General features: G+C 44.3%; 1 protein-coding gene across 1 annotated transcript in view; it reads right to left on the reverse strand.

Annotated features, from left to right (window-relative positions):
* The window catches only part of LOC135405202 (ubiquitin-associated protein 1-like), a 54367-nt gene that overhangs the window by 22204 nt on the left and 6139 nt on the right, over positions 1-26024 (reverse strand). Inside the window, exon 2 of the mRNA XM_064639887.1 lies at positions 7276-7316. Coding sequence (XP_064495957.1) covers positions 7276-7309 — 34 coding nt within the window. The 5' untranslated portion in view covers positions 7310-7316. The remainder of the gene's footprint in view (positions 1-7275; positions 7317-26024) is intronic.

The following is a 26024-nucleotide window of genomic DNA, read 5'->3' on the forward strand; positions in this document are numbered from 1 at the left end:
GAGCGCCGGGGACGCGCGCCTGCCCGAGCCGAGACTGCTGGCGGGGTCAGGGCTGTCGGTGCTGAGGCGGGCGGTGTGTACGCTAAGCGCGTTATTGGCACTGGCCGCGCTCTGATTCATGCTGCGGGCGTTCCGGTTGGGGGGTTGCGAACTGCTCGCCAGCACAGCCAGCAATACAGACTTAACGCTGAGGGACACGGAGGTCGCGCAGCTACCGGCTGTTACATGTGGCCCCTTGAGTCACAAAAAAGCAGCTTTACTAATCGGCAGATCATCCGTTACTTTAAAAGGTCTTATAGTGTTGCTGGGGGTGATAGATGCAGATTTTGGGGGGGGGGGGGGGGGCGTACCAAGTGTTTACCCCTCATGATTTCAAAACACTATTTCGCTTAATAATGACCTAAATGCAGTACACAATGTGGGAATCCAAACTGAAGCAGCTAGCAGAGAAACAAACGATTGCAAATTCGGCTGCGGGGGCACGTAACCTCTTACAAACGGTTACTGCAGATGTTTTGATGGGGCAGGGTAAACATGCTTCTCACACGGTGCAAGCCCAGACATGTCCCGCCAGGCTGCAGCAAATAACACAAATAGCCGTGCACGCCTCTGTGATAAACTGAGAAAATGATTCGAGCTAATTAAGAGAAAACAGTGTACGGTCAATATGACCTGGAGAGAAAAGAAAAACAAGTCATAAAACTTAATTGGGCCCCTATAAAGAGATAAAACAAGTTACCTCCCTTTTACCTTGTGTAAGATTTATAGTGGGAGAATTTTGTTTAGTTAGCTAGATAATAGCATCTTTCTTAAAATTTATAACTTTGTATAGATAACAAGCGGACATCTGCTGAAAGTCTGATTTAACAATAAATTATGAATGCTTGTTAAGAAATATCTGTGGAATGTCTGATTTAACAATGTGTAATGTTTATACTCATGTACCTAACAATGTGTAATGTTTATACTTATGTATAATGAATATTCATGTAGTAGCTGGAAATAAATGTAGAACAAATGTCTTCTTTGGGTGTGACAGGCGTTGGGAGTTGTTGAACCCCTTCCCTGATCACCCAGCGCTGAATTTGCTTTTATCATATAATAAAATTCTGATTGGAAATTGCCCGACTGGGTTTCTATTTCTCACACCTCTAAATCCATTCCGGACACAAGCACACAGAGATTGCCTTTTACCCGTATTAAACAGCAGGCACGGGAGGCAAAAACAGAAATATCTAACGTTGTTAACAGTGGAGCAGACGTAATGGTCATATCTGCCTCACAATGGCCCTTAAGGAACACTCATGCCTGTTTAGCAAGTATTCCTGGGCTGACCTCTCCGAAGCAAAGCAAGGACATCGTGGTCATACATAGCTCAGACAATAAGCCTGTCTCCATTAGTCCTACCGGAAACACTGACTCTGTGTGGGAGGGACTGCTTGAGTCAATAGGGGAATCAGTCGACAACGGATTTTTCCTAAGAGCCACTCTGTTGCAGCAAATCCCACAGGTAACCTGGGAAACAAATGACCCTGTGTGGGTAGATCAATGGCCCCTCCTTAAAACAAAGCTACTACGTTTACACCTGTGATAAGCACAGACAATAATTCCTGTCGATAAAAAAGACAAATGGGAAACAAATGGGTTAGTGTAACCTCAGGAAAGAAAAAAAACAAACAGATTGTAAAACTTAATTGCACCCTCATAAAGACATAAAACAGATTATTACCCTCCCTATTACCCTGGACATGAGGTATATCCGAACTAAGTCGAATCAACAGAATGCTGGTGCCTCTTTGTCAAGAAATGTATGGATTTATAACTTGTTGTAGAGATAACAAATTAGTCTTGGCTGTAAAAGAAAACATGTATTGAATACCTGGAATAGCAATGTAAAATGTATATGCATGTATGTAATGAATATGTATGAGATGTCTAAAATAAGTACTGACCTCGTATCCCATATCGGGGTGGCAGATTTAGGAGCCAGATTCCGTCTGTCACCCAGCACTGCTTGCTTCTACTATATAATAAACTCTAATTTGGGAAAATTATTTTATTTCGAGACTCTCTTTCTCACACACCCCTTAGTGGAGGAACAACTACAAGCAGCCTCTCTGTCAGAAGAGAGCCTTTTGTTAAACTGCCACTTTCTCGGGGCTGGGGGGAGGTGGATTCTGTTATCTTCTACTGCTGTCTCAGGGTGGGGGAAGAGTAAAACTTTCAAAAACCAGGACTTTACAACTTTCTGGTTTGTGATAAATAAATAATTGTGATTTGTGAAACAAATGGGTGATTACATCAAAATAAACCAAACGGATTGTAAAACTTAATTACACCCCCATAAAGAAATAAAACAGACCCTTACAAGGTCAAGAGGCCCTAAACCTCCCTACTATCCCAAAAATAAAATATGTTTTTTTTAGGCGCCTGTTCATCCAAGAATGCATGAATTATGACGGGTTGTAGAGATAACCCTTTTAGCTTTAGCTGTAAGAAAACCCATATATTAAATACTTAGCAAAAACCTGTAGAATGTATATTATATAATTAATATGCATGAAGTAGCTAAGATAAATACTAAATGTACCCTGTAGTAGGTGTGTGCAGATTTGGGAAACTGTTCCCATTTCTGTCACCCAGCCGGCTTCTTGCTTTTACCATATAATAAACTATTATTCAAAAACTTATAGAAACTCAAGACTTTGTTTATCACATGGTTGGAGAAAAAAGTGTTTTTGCCTTTCAGTCTGTGGAGGAGGGCACACAAAAAATCCAAACCCCTCTCCTCCCTTGCTTTTCATCTCACTGCCTACAGGATATGGGGGAAGGGAAACAAAACACATCAAACTGAAACCTTATCAGCTGCTTGCTTGCACCACTGTGTGGGAAGGATGTTTTCTGCTTTGGGATATCTGTAGATCTAAAGCACTTAAAGCTGTCTTTACACTGTCACCCTCTGAGATCGATCATTGTATAAATTTATATTGTTATTAATCGGAAATGTTTGTCTCCACGGAGCCAGGGCACTGGACGCATGCCTGAGCAAGCAATGACAAGCTGCTTTCAATGAAAATGGAAAGAACTGTCGTCTGATTCCTGCGATGTCTACAGATAGGAATTCCTAGAAATGAAATTAACTCCGAAAATGAGGAACCACAATGAACAGTGAAATCAGATAGGGCAGAGAGAGTCTGTGGAGTGGAATCACTGAATGCTTGCTTTTTGTTTACAGTGTAGAGTCTTCTGGTGTGGCAGCGTGGTATTTGGTTTTGTTTTGTTGTTAAAATAATGTTTGCCTTTGTTTCTAATTGTTTCAGCAAGTGCCCTTCTGCCCTTACAGTATTAGAACATACACCACATAAAGTCACACACAGTTTCACTGGGACCAATCAACAAAAGCAATGCAAAAACAGAATAAAATGCAGAACATGTATGTGTGGAGTGTGAATGGTGGCCGCCAGCATGAATGAAAAAATGTGTGTGTGTGTGAATCCAAGCAACAATACCTCAAATAAAACACACTTATACAAGTCTGTCAGCAGATTTTGCCTGCACCTTCTATCGACACTAACCCTCAAGATCTCTCCTTAAAAAACAAAAGCGGGGGGGGAGTACAGGTTAACCCCACAGGAATGCATTGCCAAAGCCTGCTATATATTAAATTTTTAAATCGAATACAAATAATGTAAAACCTCAAGGAAAAGCCCAAATTATAATCAAAAATTTGCAAACAGGCCAGTGGAAAAGACCATTTCCCATCACAACATGAGGAAGAGAGTATGCTTACGTTTCTACAGGTTTTAGTTCAAGATAGATGGGTTAAACCAGCATTGCCACAGCTATCCACGTAAAATTGCAGCCTTTCTCCTGCTATGGCATTTTGGACCTGCTTGGTTGGAGAGCCAGCTGACAAATGACAGAGGACAGATCCCTGAAACACCGAGGTACAACACAAGATTCTTCGGTGGAATAAAGGACATTTGGGATGGCTGGGTCCTTTATTTGCCTAATGCAAGGCTTTAACCTTTTTGGGGATCACTTTAAGGGATGAAGGTAAAACAGTTAATTTGTTGCAGTTAGGATTGGTTTACATGTATATTTTTATATTTTTTATATACTATATTTTTTGAAATGTTTGCAATTAAACAAGTGTTCTTAAAACATAAAAAGAGGGGAATTGTGTGAGATAAGCAGGCTGAAGGCCTGGAAAGAACCAGACCTTGCAGAGCACAGAGCAACTCATTACAGGGATGAGTTTGTAGCTCCGAAAAACTGCAGTCTCCCCAGGCAACAGCTAGCAGCCAATGGGATGTTGCAGTTACACCTTTTGCTTTATAAGGAATGTTTTCTGTTTGTGTTTGGTTATAAAAGGGTTGCGAGCCTTTGAATAAATGTCTCAGTTTTTCGCCCCCTTTGCTGAGTCCATGCCTCTTAATGCACTGCATTACAAATATGTGTCTTATTAGACCTACTGACACACTAAGTGGTAGACACCTCCTCTTGCACAGACTTCTTGTTTGCCTAAAATAGATACTAGCCACAGAGGGTACAAACACACACTATGGTATTTACATAGCAACACTCTTTGTTTTGGTACAGGAAAAAAAACAAATAGCAAACCCCACCTAGTTTCTTCCCAGTATGCTTATTTCTTTAATAATGACCACTGCTATAACCTCATCTTGAATACAACTTTGCTACAAAACCCACAAGTACACATTAAGAAACACACCGTTTTAGGACATTTGATAGTAAAAAGTCTTTCTGAAGCAAAACATTGATGCACATAGTATTCACTTTGTTCCAGCCCAATCAGAACAGTACTAGTCTAGTGAAGTTAAAATCTGATCCAGAAAGCCAAGAATCCTTTTTTTTTTTGTAAACAGATGACCCTTCTGCTTGAACACACTGATGGGTAAGGGTGCAAATTGTTTTAAATGAGAAATTCTAAAGCAATGAGCAAAACCTACACATAGAAAGTATTATGCAAGCCACTGTTAAATAGTCACATGTTCAAGTGAAGCAATTAAAGGGTTTTTTAAACTGTTAGTTAATATGGCTGTTAGTCACTTCATCATTCTAGCAGTTAAAAGCATATTGAGGAAGTTCTGAGAATAGCCCTGGCAAAACTTTACCTGTCAGTCTGATCTCTGACACCATGTACTGTATGATATTCCTGGCCCAAGTTTCTACTATGGGAGTAAGATTTCTCTCCAGTGTAATATGCTGGTCAACTCATAGAAGTGTCCTCCAGTTTGGTAGAAAAATGGAAACGTTTCAGATAAAACAAGTTACTAGTTATAAATGGGGAACAGTTTTGAAACCAAGTAGAACTTAGGTTTTGTGGTCCCACAAAACATACATAATTCTCAGAAACTGGAGTTAAAAGTTTTCAAGTTGTATAGTGACAGTGAGAATACAACAGCAATATTAACATGCTGCACTTGGTATAACCCATACTTTTTGTGCAACAGATGAGAGCTGCATTTCTAGATGGTACTAATTACTGGAATTTAAACTTGAACTTCCAATTATTCTAATGATGAGAGCATTTGAAGTTACATGCTTAGGCATAGTTATAGGTGTATGCTAAGAATACCTTCCAAAACAGGAAAAGTGTTCCTTCCACTCCATCCATACTTTATGTTCCCATCTTCATTTCCATCTGACCACAGTCCTGAGCAATCTGCTCTAGGTGGCTCTGCTCGAGCAGGGGGTTTGGACATGACCATCTCCAGAGGTCCCTTACAACCTCAACCATTCTGTGATTCAACGACAGTCCTCTTAACCTCCAATAAGCAGCTCAACAATAAGTACAAAAGATGCATCAGCTACGTTGACTGATTTCATCAGCCTGCCAGAGACACTGAGCTGAAGGTAGCTGTTGGACTAGATGTTTACAGCAAGCCAAAATTCACTTGGTGTAATTATTTCTTAACAACCCTGGAGAAAACTGAAAAAATTGCCCTGCTGATTTCTTAAGACATAATAAGCCAAGGAAGCTGTTCCACTACTCCTCAGAAACAATACAGTGACAGTGTCACTGCTATCATTAGGAATAGAGGGTACACAAAAGAGTAGACAAGTTAAGTAGCCAGCTTACAGCACCATTTGTTTTGATTTTGTTATTTTGAAGCCAGAAGCATGTTCCACCACACCATACTCTTTGGCAAAATATTTAAGACAGGTTGAATTCTAGCTCCGAGCAGTGTCTTTACTAGTCTGGTTTAAGAAGCAGAAGAGAGAAGTAAAAATAGACTCAAATAGACAAGCAGTTCAGAGTGTTCATAGATACAAGATAACAACTGCTGAAGAGCTGGCAGCAATCCAATAAATAAATTAATTGTCTTGCAGCAGGATCACTGGGCCACAAAGGAGACCATCTAAAAATTAAGTTTTGATAGGCCATTTTTATTAATCCTTAACCATGTATTTTAGTGAGGCATTTCTTATTCTGTAGTTCAACTTTACACTTGTCAGACTGAATAAAAAGCTCAAAGAAAACTGGAATTCCCCAGGACCCTCTTATCTGAAAGATTATCCAGGAAGATCAAGGTTGAGTTTCTAAAAGCAGAAGTTTCTATAGCATGAAAAATTATGTTAGCAATTTCACATGAACCTCTCAGTACTGCACTGAATGATTACTGATTTGAAGAAGATACATTACATACAACTAACTGAACTTTAATGTTCCACAGAAACATTATTCCTTAAGAGATAAGCACATACACAGGCAAATAATTTTTATCATTCCAAACATCTGCATGACACTATGCATCTCAAATGCAGAAGATGATATTCTCTTCTTCACTTGCCTGATGAACCAGATTAGTCCAATTTAGGAAAAAAATTCACTGCTAAGCAAAAAACAAACATAGTTCTATGATATATTAAAAGCTTCACTTTCAATCCAGCTGTTCAAATGACTTCCATAGAAAGGAGCTAGATCTAGTGTCCACTTCGGCAAACATCAAATCAGTATCACAACTGCAGCTTTGATTTTGAAGGAGTACGTGGGGGAAGGGGAAGGTATTATTCTGCCATGAAGGAGTAGGAAACAGTCACAGGCTGAATTTCAGCTTAACCAGAGAACAAGCACAGCATCAGCAAGCACCTATGCAAGAAGGAAGCCAAGGCACTTCATTTCTAAGAAAAAAACTACTCAGAGGCTAAACAGATTAGTTTCTATGGACTGTCTAGGCTAGGACATTAGTCAGCAGCAATAGTAGGATTCATTCTATTGAAGAGACAGGGATGCCAAATTTCACTTACCATGAGACTCAGATCCCAACTTCTTAGAAGCCATTTAGAACCTGAAAAACATTTTAAAACAGCTTTAACAACTTTATATATGTAGCACAGCATAAGCCTATGCAGTTCTACACTGTCTTATCTTTAGATTATGGGGCATGTTGCAGACACTTGCTGTTTATCCTGTTCCCAAGGTAGATAAGCAAACTTATTTTATAGCTCTGAGAACTGACTAAGCAGACAAATAACTTAGCCCGGGGTCTGACAATCTAAATGGCAAAATGAAGAAGAAAGGAAAAACAGAGCCAAGAAGCAGATCAGGAAGGCAGAGACTTCCAGATCACAGTGCTCAGAGGCATCTCTATCCCAGCACCATGGAGCACACCCTGCCTCCCCTGGCATTAAGACTAGCCCTTCCTACTGGAAATACCACACTGATCCTCTCCAGTTTAATCCCTGCTGCTCTAAAAAGGGATCCTATCATACTGGGTATGCAGTCAGTTAGCCAGTGTGGCACTTGTCTAGACACAATGGGTAATGCACAATACAGGTATACAATAAATGGTACCATTAGGAAGATATTTTTCGATACACACAAGAAAACAATGCTAACAAGAGGCCTCATTCACTGCCCACAGAATTTTACTAACAACTTAAAATTTGGATGCACATCCTACATGGTCAAGATGTTAAACACAGAAGCACCTAGCCAGCTTTTAACACAGAGCCAGTCTGTCCTGAGAAAGAGCTGCTTTTAAGATAGAATTAGCTGCCTAATTAGCTGTTAGCTAAACTCCTCCTCCAGGATGCTCATGGTGTGTTCAATAACATAACTCGTTCTTTTTCTAGATTAGAAGTACATCACAAGATTTTCTTAAGACACTACAACATAATTCTTCAAATAACTGATTTTTTAAGTCCTCCTTGCGCCATTATATATGACAAAGAATCAGTTGCCCTTTCTTTCTGAAGACCTCCAGCTCATATACTAAAATGCCCAACAGCGATTCTTCAAAACCATGAAATTATCTGGCACACCCCCACCAGCAGCAGACAGCACTCAAAGCAAACCATGAAGCAGATCTAACATTCACACCCATCATTCCCCAATCTTACTCTTAGCCTCACTGTTTCCAACTGCACTGGAGACTGAGACACTGCCTGCAAGCATGTACTATGGCTGCCCATCATTCACTACTATTATAGCAGAGCTGAACTTGGGAGAAGGCCTCTACACACTTTCTTTAATTTCTCCTTTCTTTAATTTCTCCAAGTCTGTCTTTCTTCTAGTTACTACCTCAGACTGAAAAGCAAGTGCTCATTTTCTAAAGGATTTTAAAACTTCTGATGAGAGAAAGTAAACTCCTCACTTTGGCAACTCAACTGACAAGGAAGTTTTTTCAATGCAGTACCAGTTATCTACAGGCAATGGAGTTTATGCTGTCTACCTCATTTACCAGAAGCAGCTTACTCCAGACTGTACCTAAATAAAGGACATTGAAAATTCAGAGATCATTTTTAGAATAATAATTTATACCTGTTTTTGTTTACCTTGGCTGAATGCCAGGTATTCACTGGGCCTGCGCCCAACCTCCCTCTGGAGGGAAAGGGGAGGAGGAAAGGGGGAGAAGAAGGGAAAAAAACCTACAAAACCGAAACTGCCAAGAAAAGCAGCTTTATATGTACACAAAGAGGAAAAAAAATTATAAACACTACACACACAGAGAAAAACTAACAACAAAGACTGCTTCCCACAATGAACGCTCTTCTCCCCCGAAGAAGCAGCCCGTCCGCCACCGCACAGCTACCCGGAAGAGAAGAAGGACCTTACTTCCTTCCTGTCTTTTATATCTGAGCTGATGTAACAGAGTATGGAATATCTTATTGGTAAAATATACATCAGGTGATCTATCCTAGTTCCGTTTCCCTCTCAGAGAGGGTAACAAACCCATTACAATACCCCATCTCCAGCAGGCCATTGCAAGGACATACTAAGTTTACCATCTCACAATATTGGGTAACTGAACATTAGGTTACCGTGACACTATCAATTTGTTCCAGGGACACTAGTAGCAATGCATAAAAATCCTGCAAAACTGAAGATGTGCACATCTAGCATCCATGGAGGTTTTCAGTAGTATATCAATCTAGAGCTGCATAAATCCTTGGATGCATCCTTAGTGTCAAAACATCTCACATAAGTAATAAGTATCTTGTTTTTGTTGGCAATCTTGTAGTAAAATCCTCATGCAGACCAGGCACCTGCATTAAGTTCAAGGCAGAGTGGGAAAAATGATTGCCATATACAACACCTTATTTTAACTACACAACTAGCTAAGGCACATCAATAGCAAACTAATCATGAAATGCACCATTTCCAGAGAGACAGTCACACTGTAGATTCAGGTAGCATTTGATTTTATATCACACTTGCTCTTCCTGATGCACTGTGAGTGTGCACTTAAGATACCATTACTGCAGAAGGCACTGTCAGAATTGTTAAGTGCTGCACACAGTAATACTAGAACAGGCTGCCAGCTACATTTCATCACCCCCTTTCCAAAAAACTTTTAATTAAAATAGTAGCTTGCAACTAATCAGATTTGATAGGCTATTCAGGGACCACTGTTACAAGCATCTTGCTGTTGCTCTGTCTTGCTGGCTTGAAAAGAAAATAATTTGCAGCCAGTTAGAAAGTTACTGATGTTGCTACTATGCTTCTGGGCCTGAACTATATTTGCTTTAATCAAAGCCGTAACACTGTGCAGTAAAGGTTTGTTTACCTTTGTTACTGCTCTTTTAGAAATTTAAAGGACTTGGTCCCAAAGCCTTGCTCTAAACCAGCTAATGGACGACTGCAGCACTATCACTGTTGCCTTTGTTATCCAGACTCCAGAACAGGATACTGAAGAGCATCTGTGGGAATGGCACATAGGGGAACAAATTTTGGTCTGATGCTTTACTGCATGTTTTAAATTGACAAAGAACACAAAACATCTTTTTTGGGCTAGGGAAACAAGTTAGTTGCATGGTACTATGTGGGGAAAGGGTTAACATTATACAGGAACATGTCCCATGGAAGCATGGGAAGTGTAGTCTTTGTGTCACGCCTCCGGAGAAGGACTCTATGGAGCATGCCCACTATAAGGACTCGCTAAGGACTGTGGGAGATACCACATGATGTCACAGGAAGTATATAAGAGCTTGTTAGCACGCGAATAAACGATTTTACAGCTGCACATGCATCTGTTTGGTCCATGAACCCAAATGCTACAAATGGCGACTGAATCAGGGACTACCAACAGGCGTCAGTAACCAGAAGCACTAGGCTTTGGGACGTCTGCCGTAGCATCCTCCTGGTAGAAATCAAAGGAAAAGCGAAGAGCTCTTCAAAACATATCATGCGCACCAGTCACCTCTGGAAGGATAGGACAAAAGGAACAAGGACTGAAAAGGAATTGAAGAAAAAAGAAAAAAAATCGGCATTCAGCAGCCAGAGGTGAGCTACCAGAAGAGGAGGGAGGTATTCCCAAGAAATGAAAGAAAATGCTGAAGCCATTCGCCAGTTTTTTAAAATGCAGAAAAAAGATGTAAGAGAAAATAAACTGCTGGCGCTTTTAAATTGGATTGCCATATATGAACCGGGACTTCCGCTAACTGGAACCCATAAAATGCAATCTTGGCAAAGAATCGAAAACAGACTATTCGATAGAGCGAGTTTTGGAGACATGGAGGTGTTTACAAACCTAGCTGCCTGGAAAGAAAGAATGAACGCCTTAAAGGCTCACAGCAGACAAGCAAATCCAGCCACGGCAATGAACCCCACTTCCCCTCTCCCTCCTGCAGCCCCTGCCTCCCCCCTTGGGTTTCCCCAGAGACATTGTGCGGAAATGGAGGTGTGGGAGGTTCCTCACAACAGGGAGAGGAAAGGGGATGGGGGGGAGATCGCGGAAGGATCGGCGTGGCACCATTCTCCTGCTGCCAACAAAGGGAGGAAAATGGCGTGGTGGCACCATGTGGTGTGGGGGTGCATGGAGCAGGGCCTGCAGCAGGGGGTCCACTTGCCATGTTCGCTGAGGCCCCCGCGGCGCCACTCGTCGCAGTCGCCAGGGCTGGTATGGCTTCGTTCGCCGAGGCCCCCACAGCGCCACTTCCTGGGGCCCCCACAGTGCCACTCGCCACGCTTGTTGGAGCCAGCGCGGCTCCGCTCAGTGCGGCACCGGACGTCGCGCTGCTTGGTTACCGGTGCGTAGCTAATGAGGAGCTGTTACCTTGCCTGTATTGCGTGGTCGTTACGGAGGAGAAACCGATGAGCTCCTGCCATGAGATAGGAGAGGAACTGCAGGTCCGTTTCGGCTACATGGTCGCTGCAGAGCTGCCGTAGGACAGTCACGTGGCTGCGAGATGGGTGCAGTCATCTTGCTCCTGCCACGGGGTGGAAGTAGAGCTCTCCCTTCTGCCGATTGTGCAACCGGCACACGACAGCCATGTGGCAAGATGGGCGCAGCCATCTTGCTCCTGCCATGGGGCAGAAGTGGAGCGTCCCTTTCTGCCCCCGCCAATTGCGCAACCAACATGTGGGAGCCGTGTGGCAACAAGGGCACCGTCATGTTGCTCCTGCCGTGGGATGGAAGTGGAGCTCTCCCTTCCGCCGCCATGTTCTAGTATGCCTCCGTATGAGGAGGGAGATGAGTATGATGAGCAAATAGACAGCGAGTTTATGGAGGATGCAGAAGGGGAATCGGTTACGCAGTCATGCAGTGGTGCTTCCATAGGCATGTGGGAGAAGTGTCAGAAAGAAGCGTTACACGTGGGCTATTGAAAAGTAGTGAATGCATGCCCTGTCATTTATTGGCCCCGGCAAGCCCTTCAGTTCCAAAGTGTACCGTATGATGTTGTTAAGGAACTGAGGCAGATAGTTAAAGAGAGTGGTGTTTCCTCGCCCCACATGTTTTCGTTCCTGGAGACCCTAAGTAGCACATATGTGTTTACACCCCATGACTGGATCGCACTGCTAAAAATGGTATTAACAACTTGTGGGTTTGTAACCCTCCCTGGGAGGGAAATGGAACTAGGATAGGTCACCTGATGTATATTTTACCAATAAGCTATTCCATACCATGCTACGTCAGCTCAGACATAAAGAGACGAGAAGGAAACAACTTCCTTCTTCTCTTCTGGGACAGTTGCGTGGAATAGACGGCTGTTTTCAGAGGAGGAAAACACCTTTCGACCTTTTGTGGGGAAGTAGTCTTTATTGTTAGTTTTCCCTGTGTGTATAGTGCTTATAGTTTTTTTCTTCTCTGTGTAAATATAAAACCACCTTTCTCAGCAGCCTCAGTTTTGCAAGTTTTTTTTTTCTCATTTCTCCCCTTCCCTCCTCCTTCTCCCTCTGGGGGGGGTTGGGTAGAGTCTCAGTGGACACTGGGCATTCAGCCAAAGTACCGATAACACAGTTCAGTGTTTGGCTTATGGATTTTTGGGAGAACTGCACGGCTTATGCTAATGACCAGAGCAATTCGCAAGCAGGGATGACCTATGCCCACTTAGCGGGGGAGGGGACACATTCAACGCCCGGGTCCCAAGTAGACTACCCCCGAGAAATATATGAGGTGATTGCAAAGCTTGTATTGTGGGCGGTATGGAAACTCCCAGGCATGGATAGAGACATCAATCTGTCTTTTGCCAAGGTTTTGCAAGGGTCCACTGAGTCGTACTCCCAGTTTCTAGATCGTTTGCAGGCTTCCTTAGGAAGGCAGATTGAGAATGAGGAAGCGAGAGAGTTGCTTTTCAGACAGCTTGCTTACGAGAATGCCAATAATGATTGCCAATGGGCTTTGCAGTCCATCCCTAAACGTGAGCAATGAACAACCACTGAAATGGTCTGGGCTTGTCAAAATGTGGGGTCCATCGATCACCATACAAACTCACTAGCCATGGCATTGGCAGCCAAACTGCGGGTACCTGAAGGGGAAAAGGGGAGGAACAGCTGCTTCCAGTGTGGAGTGCCTGACCACCTTAGAAAAAACTGCCCTAAAAAACCCCCTCCGGGATATTACCCCAAATGTGGGAACGGGAAGCACTGGGCTAGCAAATGTCGGTCCCGGGTCAGTGGTCAGGGGGAGGCGGCGCCACAGGGAAACTGGAGACGGGGCATGAAGCTGCACGCCCTCACCAACCACACAAATACGGCTCCAAACAATTGGTCAGCGACTTGCTTGCCGCCACCTCAGGCAGCGCTGGCCTGGACCTGGCCTCCAGCGAGCCAGTGACTTAAACATCTATTGCAGTGGCTTTGATACCCACTGGGGTCTGGGGGCCCCTGGGGGCAGGAGTGCATGCCCTATTAATCGGACGTTCGTCTACCACAAAGATGGGTTTATTCATCCTACCCGGAGTGGTTGATTTGGATTCTCATAGCAAGATCCAAATCATGGCCTGGACACCTGTGCCATCTTGCTACATTCCCAAAGGGCAGTGGCTCGCCCAGTTAATTCCCTTCTACAGTGCTTCTCCCCTGGGAAAAGGCAAGAGAGGCACCGGGGCGTTTGGAAGCACAGGCGCCCCACAAATCTTTTGGGCCAAGACAATCTCCACCTCTCAGCCCATGATGATGTGTCGCATTGATGGGCGCAAATTGAAAGGCCTAGTGGACACAGGTGCAGACGTGTCCATAATCAAAGACACCGAGTGGCCTTCTGACTGGCTGGCAGTGTTCCCTGCCTCGACCATTTTGGGGGTAGGTGGCATGCAGAGGCCCAGGCAGAGTGCACATCTGTGCACTGTATTGGGGCCAGAGGGACAGACTGCCCGGATTGCTCCTTTCATAGCTCCGATCTCATGCACCTTGTGGGGGCGGGACATCCTAGGACAATTCGGCACAGTTATGCAGATTGCGACGAAAAGTGCTCAGGCTTTTCCATAGGGGTCATTGATCAGCCATTCCACAGTCATAAAACTGCAATGGAGAACAGATGAGTCCATCTGAGTAGATCAATGACCCCTAAAAAGAGAACGGCTAGTTCACCTGAAAGACCTGGTGCAGGAACAGCTGGATGCTGGGCATATAGGACCAACTTCTAGCCAGTGGAACACCCCTGTGTTCTGCATCCCTAAAAAGAGTGGCAAGTGGCGCATGCTACAGGATTTCAGGGCAGTTAATACAGCCATTGAGCCAATGGGAGCATTGTAACCAGGACTTCCCTCACCTGCCATGCTTCCTGCAGGGTGGCCACTGATAGTAATCAACTTGAAGGACTGGTTTTTTACTATCTTTCTACATCCAGACAATGCTCCTCGCTTCGCCTTCTCGATTCTGGCCTTCAATCATGCGGAGCCCATGCAAAGGTACCACTGGGTTGTATTGCCTCAGGGTGTGAAAAACAGTCCAACCATTTGCCAGACAGTGGTAGCTAATGCCATACACTTTGCCCGGAAGCTCTATGCTTCAGCCATCATCTACCACTACATGGATGACATCTTGGTAACAGCCACCCAAGAGACTGAGTTACAATCTATTTTGACTGCCTTAACTAATGCTGTTTGAGAAGAAGGGTTGCGGGTCGCTCCAGAAAAGATCCAATGAACTCAACCCTGGGCCTACCTCGGATGGAAGATCACCCAGCAGGAAATCGCACCACAGTCTTAAGGTAACAGACACTTTGACACTAAATGATTTACAGCAACTATTAGGAGCCATTAACTGGCTTAGGCCTATTTTGGGGATCACAACAGAGGAACTGCACCCACTTTCTGAATTACTTAAAGGTGACCCAACTTTAACCTCTACTCGGTCCCTAACCACAGAAGCAAAACAGGCTCTAAAAATATGCTCTCAGGTTATTGAAAACAAACAAGTTAGACGACAACATCCCGACCTACACATTCGCCTTGCCCTTATTTCCAGCAAGTTTCAACCCTTTGCCGTCCTTTTCCAGTGGGATTAGACAAAATCTGACCCCCTGAGGATACTGGAATGGTTGTTTCTGCCCCACTCTCCACCTAAGACTGTCTGGACTATTAATGACATGTTTGCTAAGCTTGTTGTTAAAGGTAGAGGATGTCTGCAGGAGATGGATGGACGAGACCCCGAGACCATCTACATTCCAGCAGCCAAAGACAACTTAGACTGGCTTCTCGCAGAGGACGTCGGATTTCAGGCTGCGTTGGCAGACTACAATGGTGACATTTCCATTCACTTTCCAAAGCAAAGACTCTGGGCAGAAATGGGGAATCTACCTCTAATGGCCATGCGTCGTTGCCGACCACAACCTGTATCAGGCATCACTGTTTTTAATGTGTCTGGATGGTCAAAAAAGGCCGCAGTGACATGGATAAATCCTGTCACAGGACACTGGGACAATCAAGTACAGACCATAGACCAGGGTTCTGTACAGGTTTTAGAGCTTGCTGCTATCCGCATAGCTTTTGAGTTGTTTTGTGATCAGCCACTGAATATCATTACTGATTCGTGTTATGCTGCGGGGTTGGTTTCATGTCTCGAAGCCTCTTTCCTTCGAGATGTCACTAATCCTTATTTGTTTGCAGAGATACGCACTATGTGGTTCCTTGTCAATCACAGAAAATTTGACTTTTACATAATGCATGCCCATTCCCACACAGAACTACCGGGACCCATAACAGAAGGCAATCAAAGAGCAGATGCTGCTGCTATGATAGCTACAGTTCCCAAAACCCTTGAGCAGGCCAAACTTTCTCACCAATTTTTCCATCAAAATACACACTCCCTGAAAAGACAATTCCAACTTACCATGAACCAGGCCAGAGACATCATCATGTCTTGCCCTGATTGTCAGCAATTTACCCCAATGCCATCTAAGGAAGGGGTTAATCCCTGAGACATAATGGCCAATAAGATATGGCAAACCACTGTCATGCACATAGCTGAATTCGGCCGACAAAAATACGTACACATCACCGTAGACACCCACTCTAAATACATCAATGCCACTGCACTCACAGGAGAAAAGGCAAGAGATGTTATCAAACATTGGCTTAACTGCTTCGCAGTCTTAGGAGTCCCAAAAATCATAAAGACAGATAATGGTCCTGCTTACTGCTCATTAAAAGTTAAAACATTTCTTACAGATTGGGGTGTATCTCACAGCACAGGAGTTCCACATTCACCCACAGGACAAGCTATTGTTGAAAGGGCACACCGCACATTAAAAAAAATTATACAAAAACAAAAAAAGGGGGAATCCATCTATAGTCCACAGGAACGCCTGCGGAAAGCATTATATGTTCTGAACTTTTTAAATTGTGATGACTCAGATCACAATAGATATGAGCAACAACATGAATCCAAGGTGCTATCCTCTCCCAAACCACTGGTCATGATAAAAGACTTAATATCAGGAAAATGGTCAGAACTGGTGGATCTTGTGACATGGGGTAGAGAGTATGCATGCGTATCCACAGGTACACGATTAAGATGGGTCCCCTCTATGTGTGTTAGACCCTACATTAACTCTACCTCAAAACAGGAACAACCACCAGAAACAACAATTAATGAAATTGAACCAGAAGAAATACACAGTCAATAACTACTGCTAATTCATACTTACGATTAAAAAAGCAGAACAGAATAAATATGCAGAACATGTGAGTATGAAATGCGTGACTGGTGGCCGCCTGCATGAAAAAAAAAGTGTGAGTATGTGTGTGTGTGAGAATTCAACTACACTCGATATCAACAATATCTCAAATAAAGGCACATTTATACAACAACACTACCTCAACCACAACAAAGTCCTCAAATAGCAATCAAGTGCAATATCCATATCCTAGCACATTTTCCCCTAAAATAAAGCTGATGTTTCTCACCCAGTTACACAAATACCCTCAGATAAAAAGTCTTACATAAACCATATTTATAAACCCCGAATAATTGAAGGTTGCACAGTTAATAAAGTTATTAAATATGTAGCATAACCAGTTTTAATAAAGGCCTTACCGGGTTAGGCCCTGATTTATATAGATGGTTAAGATAAGATTGTTTTATGTTAAGAAAAGTTTTTAAATTTAAACTGTTTTACAAACTTGTTATAATAAAAGTGGGGGATATGTGGGGGAAGGGTTAACATTATACAGGAACATGTCCCATGGAAGCATGGGAAGTGTAGTCTTTGTGTCACGCCTCCGGAGAAAGACTCTACAGAGCATGCCCACTATAAGGACTCGCTAAGGACTGTGGGAAATACCACATGATGTCACAGGAGGTATATATGGGCTTGTTAGCGTGCGAATAAACGATTTTACAGCTGCACATACATCTGTTTGGTCCATGAACCCAAATGATACAGTACTACAAGGTTTTCTTACAGCCACCTGTAAGCTCTCTTCTATAAATGAAGACCTCCTTAGTCTCATTCCCTCATTCTTAGTTCTGGTTAATCCTCTGAAGAGAAGATCAGGGCTACCAGTGCCTAAAGTTATAAGCAACTTTAATGTCAGCAAGCAACTGAAGCAACCTCTTCTCTTCCTGCCTGTATATTCATTTTCCACCTAACATTGAGGCACCAGGGCAACATTCTTAAAACCAGCCAGTCAGAGGAACACAGCATAGCAGAGCCCAAGATGAGAGCAACAACCAAAAAAACAAAAAATCAACAAAGATGCAGAAAAAGAGAAGTGACAAGACAAAACTGATGACAAATAACTGGCACAAAGACAGAGATGACAAGCTGGAAAGGCTTGAAGGGACAACACAGAAGTGACCAAGAGAGTCCACCTGGCATGTCATCACTTAAACCTGAATGACCATTTACCTGTACTGCCAGACAACAAGGAGAACACAGAGAAGTGTGACTTGGTGCAGGCAAGCAATACCAAAGGGAGTCTCATCAATAGATGAGGAAAAAACTTTACTACCAAGAGTGACTCATGAGAAGCTGCTGGGAAGTTGGGGTATTTTTTAATTATCATTTTATTTTGATGTTCCTTCCAGTGGTGTTTTCGCTGAAGTTTATATCTACATACCTTTTCTTCTGGTCAAATTAGAAGCATCCTATTGGTAATGGTTGCGGGCAGCACCTCCCCCTGGATGCGTAGGGTGGCAGGCGGTGCCCCCCCCAGATGCGCGGGGCCACCCCTGCGCGCGCAGCCCCGCCCCCGAGTGGGAAAAGGAGAGAGGGGGTGCCTCGACGGCGTGGATTGCGTCCTTGTGGGAGAGGAGAGGTGGAGTTTCAGAGCACACAGAGGTTTGGCAGTCCGGTTTGGGGGAGAGGAAGGGTGTCGGGCAGGCGGTGGGGGTCCTCGGACTGGCAGGAGGGTGGGCGGGGCAGGTCTGTATTAAGTGTCACAGGTGAGCAGTGCGTAGGAAGATATGTGGTAACACAGTGGGGGGAACAATAAGGTCAGGGTGGATAGTGGGTTCTTCTGGGGGTTGGGGGTCTCGGCCGGGCTGGGGCCTTAAGAGGTACCCAAGCCCCAGATGGGTACAGGGGCTGGAACGGTTTGGTTTTGGCTCACCTGCACCTACTACCAAGGTTCGGTATGTTCTGGATATATTTGTTGCGTCCTGAAAGGGTGGTCGGGACAAAGGGATGTTCCTGGGTATTACCCTGGGATTGAATATAGATGGGTGGCAGAAAAGTAGGAAGTGAAAGGCTTGCCCTAACCGTTTTAATGGGAAACAAGGCTGTGTACCCCCATGCAGTTGCGAGCTACGCTGGCGATGGTACATGCCTTCAGTAGGGTCGCCCATGCCAGACAGGTCAAAACCATAGGGTCAGATACAATATATCCATGGGCAGGATGAGCTCGCTAGCCTTCTGGCAGTCATCCTAGGAGAAGGACAACTAATCCAAAACCCGGGCAGATGGAGCTCGCTTAGTCCTGAAAGGTCATCCATCTAAAGATACTCTAATTAAACCTATGTCCTGAGGACCTCGTTGCCACTGTACAAGCTCACTCGGCCCTGGTAGATGATCCTTAAGATTAAAGGGTGGGTCCGGTTCTGCACATACTGCGTCTCACCTAAAAAATCCACTGCGCAGGCTTGAAGGCTTTACCCACATTTGCAAAGCCCTGTAGTGACAGGCGAGGGTCAAAACGGCAGGTGATAAGGTGCACTGTAAGCTGCAGACCCAACCCTGCATACAGGCAGTTCAGAACATTGGTCGTTAGAGACTGACCGGAGATGACAGTCTCTTGCGGCAGCATCCTGAACGACCAAGCAGCCTTTTCAAGGAGAGCACTGCTTGCTCCACATGGAGAGGGGCCTAGAAAAGGTGGCCTAACCAAAGCTCATCTCCCCCTTCACCCGGTTGGTTAACCACGGCCAATGGGCATCTTCTACTCATGCGGTCACAGAAAGATCAAAAGACAAAGGCATACACCTGCCTTCAAAGGTGTACCCAAATTGACAAGGTGTACCCAAATTGACTCTCGCATGCTGGAGCATCAGAACCATGCTTGAATCTGCAGACAGTGGACGTCCTGAGCGTCACTCTGCCCTAATTGCCTACGAACTTTCACGTCTCAACATTAATATAGCTGCTCTCAGTGAAGTTCATCTCCATGAGGAAGGCAGCCTTAGAGAACATGGTGCCGGTTACACACTCTTTTGGTCAGGTAAGCCCAGAACCAAAAGGCATCTCTCAGGAGTTGGCTTCATGATTAAAAACTCCATTGTTCCTAAAGTCAAAAATCTGCCGACAGGTCATTCTGACCGCATAAACTCCCTACGCCTTCCACTACACAACAAGCAACATGTTGTCCTCTTTAGTATATATGAACCAACTCTCCAAGCTGACCCTGCTGAAAAAGATAAATTTTACACCGACCTGCGCTGCCTCACGAAAAAGGTTCCTGCAGATGATAAGATCATAATCCTTGGTGATTTCAATGCCAGAGTAGGAAAGAACTTTGAAACCTGGAAAGGAGTATTAGGCAAGCATGGTGTTGGAAACTGCAACGATAATGGTCGACTTCTGCTGGAATTCTGTGCGGAGCAGCAGCTCACCATCACCAACACTATCTTTCAGCAGAAAAATAGTCTGAAGACAACCTGGATGCATCCCAGATCTAAGCATTGGCACCTCATCGATTATGTCTTGGTGCGACGGAGAAATGTCCTCGATGTTCACCATACCCGTGTGATGCCTAGTGCAGAATGCCAAACAGACCATCAACTTGTGCACTGTAAACTTAACTTCAATCTTAAGTCCAAAACTAAAAGGGGCAGTATACCAAGGAGAAGACTCCAAGTTAACAATCTCCAATCACCCAGAGTGAGAGACAGATTCCAGGCAAATCTTCAAACAAGGCTCAAAAAACTTTCCACAGATTCTGCAGATTCCTCTCCTGAAACAATTTGGCACAATATTAAAAACAGCATCCTGCAGTCCTCTGTAGAATCATTAGGGTTCTCCCTCAAGAAGAACCAGGACTGGTTTGATGAAAACAATGAAGAGATTCAGGAATTGTTGAGGAAGAAGAGAACCTCCCACCAAGCACACCTTGCACTGCCATCCTGTCATGAAAGAAAAGCAGCCTTTCGTCTTGCATGCAGCAAGCTCCAACAGAAACTTCGTGACATCCAGAACAAGTGGTGGATCAATCCAGCTGTAAAAATTCAACTATGTGCAGATACGGGTGATCACAGAGGTTTCTATGAGGCCCTGAAAACAGCATACGAACCTACATACCAGGTCCAAAGCCCTCTACTCGGAGCAGATGGTCAAACGCTTCTGACAGATAAAACCTCTATTCTGAATCAATGGTCTGAACACTTTCAGACCCTTTTCAGTACGAGCCATGTAGTCCAAGACTCAGCAATTCAATCCATCACACAGCAACCGGTGAAGCATGAATTGGATATTGCCCCCACTTTGGGAGAAACCCTCAAGGCCATACAGCAGGTGAAAATTGGCAAGGCAGCTGGGGTTGATGGAATTCCACCTGAAGTCTGGAAACATGGGGGCCAAGCACTCCATGCTAAATTTCATGAGTTTGTGGTGCGCTGTTGGGAACTAGGCGAACTACCATCAGACCTTCGAGATGCAGTCATCATCACTTTGTATAAGAAGAAAGGAGTCAAATCAGACTGTTCAAATTACCGTGGTATTACTCTGCTCTCCATTGCTGGCAAAATCCTGGCAAGAATACTTTTGAACAGACTAATACCCGCCATAGCAGAAGGAATTCTACCTGAAAGCCAATGTGGTTTCAGAGCCAACAGGAGTACCACAGACATGGTATTTCTTCTCAGACAACTGCAAGAGAAGTGTAGGGAACAGAACAAAGGACTCTATGTAACCTTTATTGACCTCACCAAGGCTTTCAATACTGTGAACAGAAAACATCTATGGAAGATTTTGGAACGTTTAGGTTGTTCCCCCAAGTTCCTTAAAATGATCATCTCACTCCATGAGGATCAGCACGGCCAAGTCAGATATGGCGACACACTTTCTGAGCCCTTTCAAATAACGAATGGTGTGAAACAAGGCTGCGTTCTTGCACCAACCATATTCACAATCTTTTTCAGCCTGATGCTCCAAAGGGCCACAGCAGACCTCGATAATCAGGACGGTATCTACATTCGATACCGTACTGATGGAAGCCTATTCAACCTAAGGTGACTGAAGGCCCATACTAGGACCCTAAACCATCTTGTCCGGGAGCTGCTTTATGCTGATGACGCCGCCCTTGTCACCCACACAGAAGCAGCTCTGCAGCGTTTAACATCCTGCTTTGTAGACGCTGCCGAGCTCTTTGGGCTGGAAGTCAGCTTAAAGATGACAGAAGTTCTCGATCAACCTGCACCTCAGGAAGTCTTCCATCATCCCCATATCACCATTGGCCAATCAGAGCTCAAATCAGTCCAGCAGTTTAATTACCTTGGTAGCCTCATCTCTTCGGATGGTAAGATTGACGGAGAGATAGACAACAGGTTAGCAAAGGCATATAGTGCCTTCGGAAAGCTTCATAAAAGAGTTTGGCAAAATAAACACTTGAAGAAAAGTACAAAGATCAGTGTTTACAGAGCCATTGTACTGTCCACTCTTTTATATGGATCCGAATCATGGGTCATCTACCGCCACCACCTGGGACTCCTAGAACGCTTCCATCAGCGCTGCCTCCGTACAATCCTAAACATCCATTGGTCAGATTATGTGACTAATACGTCTGTTCTAGAACAAGCAGCAATCACAAGTATTGAGGCCATGTTGCTGAGAACACAGCTCCATTGGGCAGGACACGTCTCAAGGATGAAGGACCACCTCCTCCCTAAGATCTTGCTTTATGGTGAACTTGCCACCGGCTGCCACAAGAGAGGAGCCCCAAAGAGAAAATACAAGGACTCCCTGAAACAACATCTCAACCTTGGCCATATTGATCTTCATCACTTGTCTACTCTGGTCTCCAATCGTGAGGTCTGGAGATACACTATCTTTAACACTGCTGATGCTTTTGAGAACGCACGCAGGATCTCTCTTGAGGAGAAAAGACAATGCAGAAAGAATCGTGTCTTGCAGAATATACCACCTAAGGAGTCTTTCTTCTGTGCCTTTTGCAACTGGACATGCCTATCTTGTATTGGCCTTTTTAGCCACTAGCACGCCTGTAACAAACGTAGGTAGAGCCCTCCCAAAATCTTTATTCGCGAAGCCTAGCCATGATTGGTAATGATACCTGAAACAGCTTTCTCAGTGATAACTCAAGTCAATTTAACTATTTGTTCTTTTCTTGCTATATGCTTCATTTTGGGGTGCAAGTGTTCCTAGATTCCAGATCAGAGGAATTCTCTGAAGTAACTCTCAGCTTCAGACAAATGAGAAATATTATCAGTCAGATGAAACCAAAATGCCTCAAGTTATCAACCATAATCAATTTAGCACATCTATGATTTTCAGAGAAGAGATCTCATCTTGCAACTTCCATTTTGCCTGTGTATTGGGGAAGGGTTCGAGACATACTGAAGCTTGAAACCATGACACCATTAAAAGCTTAACAAAACCCAATATTTATTACCAAGAGGTGGCCAACAAAACGAACCAACACAAAAGGGAGGAAGGAGGAGAGAAATAAGCCCCCAGCACAACCTCCCCAGTTACCCAGTTGTTGCCCATAGTTACCTTACCGACCTAGCATGCCTATAATTACCCATAGCAGAAGCTGCATCCTTGGAGAGTCAGTGAGTTCACAAAACTGGCAGGTGTTCCTTGCCAAAAGGCAATGTTGTCCTTGGTGTGAAGTTAACTGCCTTCCAAGAAAGCACTATCTACTTTTATACAATTAACTGAGTGACCACAACCTCCCAGGTGTGGCCAGCACCGCTGTATCGGGACGAAGTTGGGATGTTATTTTTTGGTCTGTGTTTGGCCCTAGCCACCTGCAGTTAGTTTATGTTTTCTCCTGCCAAGTCTTCTGATAAAGCAGTGAACTTGGCCTTGGAGGGAGAACTTCTGTGTAAACTGTTTTAATTGGTCTGTTGTGATTGGTCAGTTGCTCGTCAGGGGCAGTTGGAGGACAAAGTGATGAGGAAGGTGATGAAGGAATCCCCCAGCCTCAATTGGAAAGACCCCCGCCAATTCACTGCGCCTGCGTGGGAGAATTTCCAAAGTGCTCTCGCATGCGCAGGAGGGGTGCACTTACATAACCAAGAGGGTGGGATTGAGAGCCCCGGACAGGGCGGTGCTGGCCACACCTCCCCGGGGCAGGTGCTCTCAAAATCTTTATAAAGGTAGAGACGCTTCTTGGGGGGTCGGGTCGGCTCTTCATGATGGACCAAGTTGCTTTTAGCAGGGACGCCTGCTTGAAGTGGGAGCCTGCCACCCCCCCGGAACACGCAGCTGCTGCAGAGAGACTTCATTATTGGTTAGGATGGGTAAGACTTGCTTACAGGTGACACCTGGGTGAGTATGGGGGGGGGGAGCCTTCTTCCTAGGGTCTTTTATGCACTTTTTCCTCCGCCCTGAACCTTTTCCCTCAGGCGTCTTGTTTTTTTTCCTTTTTCCTTGTTTGCCACCTTTTTCTAATAAATAGCTATTTTTGCCAACTAGCAACGGTGTTTGGTTTATTCACGTTCCAGAATCTCTCGAACCTGCTTTTCCCCTGACTTAGTATTTGCCTTTCCCTGTTACAACAGCCCAGCCACAGGCCCTCAGTCCCACCTCCTGGTTATGTAAGTGCATCTCTTCTGCGCATGCGTGAGAACTTCGGAAATCCCCTAATGCATGCGCAGTATGCTTTGGGGGTCTTTCTTAACTGAGTCTGAGGGTGCTACTTCATCCTCCTCCTCCTCAAATTCTCTTTCAAGCGACCTTAGAGGACAATTAGCCAATCACAGAACACCAATTAAAACAGTTTATACAGAAGTTCTCCCTCCAAGGACGAATTCACTGTTTTATCAGTGAACTTGGCAGGGAGAATATAAACTACTGCAGATGGCTGGGGCCAAACACAGACCAAAAGTATCAGCATAAATTCACCCTGGTACAGCCTGCTAATACACATTGTGTAGCCTAAGTACACACAACTGAGGATGAACCATTCACTCTGAAAACTACAAAAATACCAAAAAACCACCCAACTTTAAAGAGATTTATTTTTGTTGCCTATGTTACATTCATGAACTACTACTAATTTTACACTGAAAAACAGTGAAAAGGAGTGACTGATTTCTTAAGCATCACAGGTATTTCAGATTTAAACAGTGGTTTAAGTTTTTACTATAACTACTTGTTTCAGTACAAGTGAAAGGCTATAACCAACATCCGCATTCTGTATTGTCTCAGTTTAAAGAGACTGGAAAGTTTGTTAAAGAGGATGAGTTATGAGACAAACCAAACTCCTTTCTCTCAGCAATTGTGAATTCAAAATTAAGGGGCTTTAATCGAGGAAGTGTGGAAAAAACAGAAGAAATAACAACCCATTTTTTAAAAGATATATGTATGTTGGCAAGAACAGTAACAACACAAAAAAAACTAGGCAATAGTCCTGTACCCAAAAAGTCCCCTTCAAACAAAACAAAACAAAAAAACAACAAAAAAAGTCTGAATGAATACTTCTCTGTCCTTTAGCGCAGTCCTAATTTTTAGCCTGCAGTGGGCGCTGTTGAGTTGCTGGAGGTGTAGAGCCTGCAGTTCTCTGTATTGACCTGCAGGGGGAGCTGTAGGGCTCTGGCGGTCACCATGCGGGGAGGGGGTCTGGGGGGTCATCTTGGGTTGCGGGAGAAGCCGAAAAAGAAAATGGGGGTCCCTTCCTCCAATGGAAGAAAAGGGGAAAGGAAAGCCATCCACCTCCAACAGAACGCACTGTTGTTCCCAGATGATGGTGTCTCAAGGCTCCTCTTCTCTCTCCCTCAGTGAGCACAGAGCTCTCCAATGAAAACACAGTAGGCTCCGGCTGGAGTCACAAGGCAGTGTACAAAGCCAGCTGAGACTAGTGATCCGGCTTCACCAGGATGAGAAGCCAGAAAAGCCCGGTTTCCAGGCTTTTTCTCCAGAAATGCCCGCACACAGACTCTGTCTCCGTTCTAGAGAGCAAACTCTGCAGTCTGCCTCTCTCCCCCCCCCCACCCCCTCCCAAAACTCCTCCCCTCTCCCACCAGCCTCTGATGGGCCATCAGTTAGGAATGCGGCCTGGCCAGCTAGTTCTTTTGTAAGGCTAATTGACTCTCTTCCCTCTTTCCATTCAAACTCTGTCTTTCCTACAGTGGGAGGAAGGGGGAAGAAAAATTCTCCTGGATTTCTAACCTATAACATGTATATAGTGCAGGACAGAGCAACAGCAAGATGTTT

The sequence above is a fragment of the Pseudopipra pipra genome, chromosome W (assembly GCF_036250125.1).
Source record: "Pseudopipra pipra isolate bDixPip1 chromosome W, bDixPip1.hap1, whole genome shotgun sequence".
In the NCBI taxonomy this organism is placed as follows: domain Eukaryota; kingdom Metazoa; phylum Chordata; class Aves; order Passeriformes; family Pipridae; genus Pseudopipra; species Pseudopipra pipra.